The sequence below is a fragment of the Doryrhamphus excisus genome, chromosome 19 (genome assembly GCF_030265055.1).
Source record: "Doryrhamphus excisus isolate RoL2022-K1 chromosome 19, RoL_Dexc_1.0, whole genome shotgun sequence".
Classification (NCBI taxonomy): domain Eukaryota; kingdom Metazoa; phylum Chordata; class Actinopteri; order Syngnathiformes; family Syngnathidae; genus Doryrhamphus; species Doryrhamphus excisus.
The window spans coordinates 3,311,501-3,317,500 of record NC_080484.1 but is presented as its reverse complement, the minus strand read 5'-3'; the positions used below and the strand labels follow the sequence as shown (position 1 = coordinate 3,317,500).

Here is a 6,000-nt window from a genome sequence, read left to right as displayed (position 1 = left end):
TTCTCCGGGTACTCCGGTTTCCTCCTACATTCCCAAAACATTGTCCATAGGTATGAATGTGAGTGTGTATGGTTGTTTGTCTTTATGTGCCCTGACTAGTCCAGGGTGTACCCCGCCTCTCGCCCGAAGACAGCTGGGATTGCTGACCTTCGTGAGGATAAGCGGTAGAAAATGAATGAATGGACCACAAGCCCATTAAAATAAAAACAAAATCAGGGTTTGTAAAAGGCTCTTCGGCCAAACTGTTACCAAAGTATTACCAAAAGATGGAAGGGTGTCTCCAGGCTTTGTCCTCTTCACGCTTTTCCTACTCATGACATCCACTGGTCAGAGGCTGGGTTGCATGCTGAAGGGCAGCGCCCTTTATTTGTGGCAGGCCGCCACAAATAAATAACTGTTTTGTGCTGTTTAAGTCTGTACCTCAGATGCAGAGGCGTGGTTCAGAAAATCAGTAGTCTCTTCAATGAGGGTCACGCAAAGTACGACAAAGCCAACCAAGGAGGGAGCTTGGCCAAAGTTACCATGAAAACTTAATGGTCATGAAACAAAGAAAAGTAGAAAACCCTACTCCTAGAACCCAACTACTATGCAACATTTCTGAAAAAAATGTTATTAATGATTTTTTTTGCTTTGAATTGAGATCACGATTTTCTGGAATGACCAGAATACCTTTGTCTTTCAATATGTTTTGACTAATAATACACAAATAGACTTTCTTTATTGTCATTGCACAATATCACAGCAGTGAAATTGCCAACGAAATGTTGTTCCCTGGCTCCCGCATAATAATAAATAATAATAATGTGGAGAATAAACAGATGACATCAAATATGAACAACAATGTACAGCGTAAACAGTAATTTGTACAAATAATTTCAATAATTTTGAATAAATAACAATAATTTAAAGTTTTGGTTGTGCGTGTGGGCAGGTAGAGGGGCTTATTTGGCATTCAGGGGGAAGTAGCTGTCTCTAAACCTGGGGGACAACCACAAAACAGCGATCATTCATTCATTTGTCTTTTGTCTTTTTTTGTCTGCAAAGAAACATTGCATTGCTTGAACATCGCTAACTCTGTCGATCATAGTCTAGCGCTGTCTATCACACTTTTTCACAAATGAATGAATACATTAATAAACCACTCTTTCATAGTTGACTGTGGACTATTATTAGTCAAAAAATATTGAAATACAAGTCATATGTGGTATACTGGTCAGGAGGCATCAGTAATGTTACTTGGATGAGACATTACATTAGACCTACACACTGCATGCTATATATTTAACATGCAGTACTTCTCAGTGACCACTTGGTGGCAGTGTTGACATGTTTTGTGGCAAGTTTTTCCTTTTTGTTAGAATAAAGAACTCATTTGTTCCAGTGTTTTGTCCTCCAGCAAATATAGTAATATTAGAAGACCAACATGCTGAGTACTCACGCAAGGACTACTGTCACATATATGTTAGCAACTGCTTGATTTAATATTTCATATCGCATTTTAATCCTGATACTCGGCTGAAAACGTCAGTAAATGTAGCATATTGGAAGTTTTTGCCGTCCTGCTAACCATAGTGAGAATGTTTGTTTAGGATGCAGCTAAGGAAGTAAACAAAGTAAAGATGTTTTAGTCATTTAGAAATTAGATGGCATGTTAGTTTGAATCAAGATGTTTTTTTTCTATTTTTTTTGTGCAGCCCTAACATGCACATACACACAGTTTCTCATCACATTTCTAGTCTCATTTTATTTCTATTTCAGGTCACGAAGCAGCTTTTGCGGCATTCCTCTGCTGTCTCTGTAAAGTCGGAGCTCTCAGGGTAGATGATCAGCTGGCGATTGTTTTCAAGGTTTTCAACAGGTAAGTAGCCACTGTGGCTTTTTCTTCATCACTACTGTATTGTATTGTACTGCGGTCCACAAACGCAGCAGGTCCCCTCTTCTCGTGGGGGTTACGTACCTGGCCCACCATCGAATGGCAAATATTCATTCATTCATTTTCTACCGCTTTTCCTCACAAGGGTCGCGGTGGTGCTGGAGCCTATCCCAGCTGTCTTCGGGCGAGAGGCGGGGCAATCACAGGGCACATATAGACAAACAACCATTCACACTCACATTCATACCTATGGACAATTTGGAGTCGCTAATTAATCTAGCATGTTTTTGGAATGTGGGAGGAAACCGGAGTACCCGGAGAAAACCCACGCATGCGCAGGGAGAACATGCAAACTCCACACAGAGATGGCCGACGGTGGAATTGAACCCTGATCTCCTAGCTGTGAGGTCTACGTGCTAACCACTCGCCCGCCGTGCAGCCTGAAAAATATCTGCAAGTAATTGACCCTATGTTTAACCCTGCTGCTGGCTTGATGTTGACATTCTCTTCAGGTTTTGGATCTACATTTGCAATGAAAGTTACTGTTGTAATTTTTAGACTCAGCTTCAGAACCGTCCCCTTCGCTCTTGAGGTGCCATTGTTCGCTATAGCGACAAAAGATAACAAGCTCACAAGCTTGACTCACCGCTGAGTGGATGGTTACTAGCCCAAACAGCAATGGAATCGGTGCACCACTTTCAATCACGGGGGCGCAAGCAAACATTTGGAGTATGCCAGCCATGATGGTGAGCAGCAGCTACAGCGAGGGAGGAATGACACCATGACATGGCTACGTCAAGGTGTCAACCGGAAGTGTGCCGCTGTGTTACACGTGTATGGAGCAATATGTACCGAACTGTGACCCTTGTATCGAACAGTTCTATACACATCTATGTATTGTTGCACCCATAGGAAATATGCCTCACACACTTCCAAAACACATTTAAAGTATAAAATATACAGTGGAGCCTTGGTTAGCATCATCAATCTGTTCCGAATAAATGTCCATCCATCCATTTTCTATGCCCTTATCCTCACTAGGGTCGCAGGGTATACCCCAGCCGACTTCGGGCGAGAGGCGGCTTACACCCTGGACTGGTGGCCAGCCAATCACAGGGCACATATAGACAAACAACCATTCACACTCACATTCATACCTATGGACAATTCGGAGTCGCCAATTAACCTAGCATGTTTTTGGAATGTGGGAGAGAACGCATGCACGGGAGGACGTGCAAACTCCACACAGAGATGCCAGAGGGGAGAATCGAACCCAGATCTTCCCGATCTCCTGACATGCTAACCACTCACGAATTCAATAGTGTTTCTCGTGACTGTGCTTTTCTTTTCGATCACCACTGCAAAATAACCAAAGATGGACCAAAGAACATTTAATGTGTCAATAACAAGCACTGAGGATAAAAAAAATATATATATTAGAGTGAAAAAACAATTTCTGTATGTAAATAGAGCAGTAGTTTATTACCGATAATGAATAAATTTAATGTTCATAACATAACAATGACAATCCTATCTTTTTGCAGGTATCTCTTTGTGATGCGGAAACTTCAGCGGACTTACAGAATGGAACCAGCAGGAAGCCAAGGTGTATGGGGCCTGGATGACTTCCAGTTTCTGCCTTTCATATGGGGCAGCTCACAGTTTGTTGGTAGGAAACTTGAATACCTCTCTAAACCTCCAAAAGCATACCGTTTTTTAGAGGAACAATCTCAGGGAAGACCGGTAAGAAAGAACCTAAGAATGTAGCAGAATGTGAAAAAATTGAGTATCATATAAATTGAGTTGCATATAACCCCACATCATACATAGGCATCAAAACAAGCAATAGTGACACCTACTGGTGAATTGATAAAATTGCATCCCTCTCTACTGCAGATCACCCAACCCTAGATCCACGGCACTTTGTTGATGAGAGAGTGGTCAACGAACATCACCAAGATTACATGTTTCTGGAGTGCATCAAGTTTATAAATGAGGTGAGGAAAATTAAAGTTGTAGTAGAAATACAGAAAAAAACCATACACAATGTGTGTGTGTGTATCAATCAAAATAATAATCAGCAAATTCATGTGTTTTAAGCGATAACCCTTTAATTAAAATTAAATCAAATCTTTCCAAGTATACATAAACCAAGGCACAAATGCATTCTTATACAAAATATGTAATATTCATTACAGTATCTACTCAGAAATAGGTGGAGTAGCCAACAAATCGGTACTCATTTTTAGAGTATTATTAGTTCAAAACAATTTTACTCAAGAAAAACATATGTGATGTTACACATGTCGGTATCGGTTCCTATTAGAATCGCAAATTGAGAATTGGCTCTTCGGCTTTTCCCTTCAGGGGTCGCCACAGCAAATCAATCGCCTCTTCTCTCTCACACCAACTACCCTCATGTCCTCCTTCACTACATCCATAAACCTCCTCTTTGGTCTTCCTCTACGCCTCCTACCTGGCAGCATCCTTCTACCAATATATTCACTATCTCTCCTCTGGATATGTCCCAACCATCTCAGTCTGGCCTCTCTTTGTTCCTGATCTTATCCATCCTGGTCACTCCCAATGAGAACCTCAGCATCCTCATCTCTGCTACCTCCAGTTCTGCTTCCTGTCTCTAAACCAAACAACATGTCTGGTTTCACCACAGTTTTATACACCTTTCCTTTCATTTTAGCTGGAACTCTTTGGTTTGGACAATACCGGCTAATACTGGTTAAAAAGCCAATTAAAAAACATCCTTAGTATATATGTTGTAAATTCTAAATCTGTTCATGGATCATCTTACATTATCACTCATTAGCGGTGAGTAGTTAGTGGCAAGTGAACAACGGCAATTGAAGAGAGAATGGGAGGGTCCTGAAGCTAATGTAATAAATATTTTTTAAAAAACACCTTTATTGAAAATGTTAATCAGAAATCAGAGGAGAAATGTCAAGCTAGCAGGAGAGGGTGGAGTGAGCTGTATGTCCAAAGTAGACATAATTAGCATAATGACAACAAGAGGGTAAAATTGTTCAGCGACACTTGGAAAAGTTACTATGTACCCCATTTGTGGCTTCCTGTGGGACAAAAACGAGCTCCAAACTAATCACATTGCTCGTTTGTTTTCAAAACGGTAAAAAGGTTTTAATTTTTTATTCCAAAAATTATTAGTATGACCTAAAAGTTTGTGATGGAATTGACTCCACGGTACCAGCTCGTCAGAATGTCTCATCCACTTTTGATACTGTTCCTCATCTCTCGAGCCCACCTAGTCATCATCATCATCATTATCACTTACAGCAGTATCTTGAACATTATTATTATTACATCGATAGACAGAAGTACAGATAGCTACTATGCCTGTGAATATTATCATTCATCCATAATGAATGATCCATAATCAATAATTATTATTCCCAGGTCTAATCAATCAATTAGCAGTGCATCTATTTGTCAAGGACTCCCCCTCGGATACGACCAGCTACGCCACGATCTCCGTGTTTCTTTTACATTCCCACTATTCCCCTCACCATTGGCCGTGTTTTGACAACCCACCACATCCCCTCCTGCCACTCCAATCAGGGTTAAGCAAAGCATCGGCCAAAGTATATGCAGCTTGTGGAATGTGACGGTGGACACGCTGGCGCAAGTACACGGTAGTACACGCCCACAAACTTTGCTTAGATTAAAAGTTACAGATGTCAACCATTAAAGTATTAGCTACTGTTGGCTCCATATTGTTATATTCAGCAATGTTGCTTGTCACAATTTTGGTGCTTAAAGGGCTATGTTTTTTATCTTTCTTTTTTTTATTGCCATATACTGACGCACTGGCAAGACATGTTTTTTTTTTAGGGTTTTCCTCCCAAGGGGGTACCCCTTACAAGTGCCCCATGCCCTGGCGTCCACCTCCCTGCTGGAATACCCCATCAAGCACAGTGGGGTCTTAGGTACTAAATGAGACTCCATGACACGTAGATGCATCCTTGTTGGACTGCTGACACAGCCGCTACTGGTAACTAACACATGAGCTTCTTTCATGGATGGCAGATACGTTAGGAGGGCTACATCCGACAGTGGATGATGGAGCCGTAAATAGAGGAAAAAGTTTCTTATTAATA

The 6,000-nt window shown here is 41.1% G+C and overlaps 1 protein-coding gene across 1 annotated transcript in view; it reads left to right on the top strand.

Moving 5' to 3' along the window:
* Window positions 1-6,000, top strand: part of ptpa (protein phosphatase 2 phosphatase activator) — a 33,130-nt gene that overhangs the window by 5,515 nt on the left and 21,615 nt on the right. The window contains exons 6-8 of the mRNA XM_058056103.1: window positions 1,759-1,858; window positions 3,418-3,542; window positions 3,770-3,870. Of these exons, the coding sequence (XP_057912086.1) occupies window positions 1,759-1,858; window positions 3,418-3,542; window positions 3,770-3,870 (326 nt within the window). The remainder of the gene's footprint in view (window positions 1-1,758; window positions 1,859-3,417; window positions 3,543-3,769; window positions 3,871-6,000) is intronic.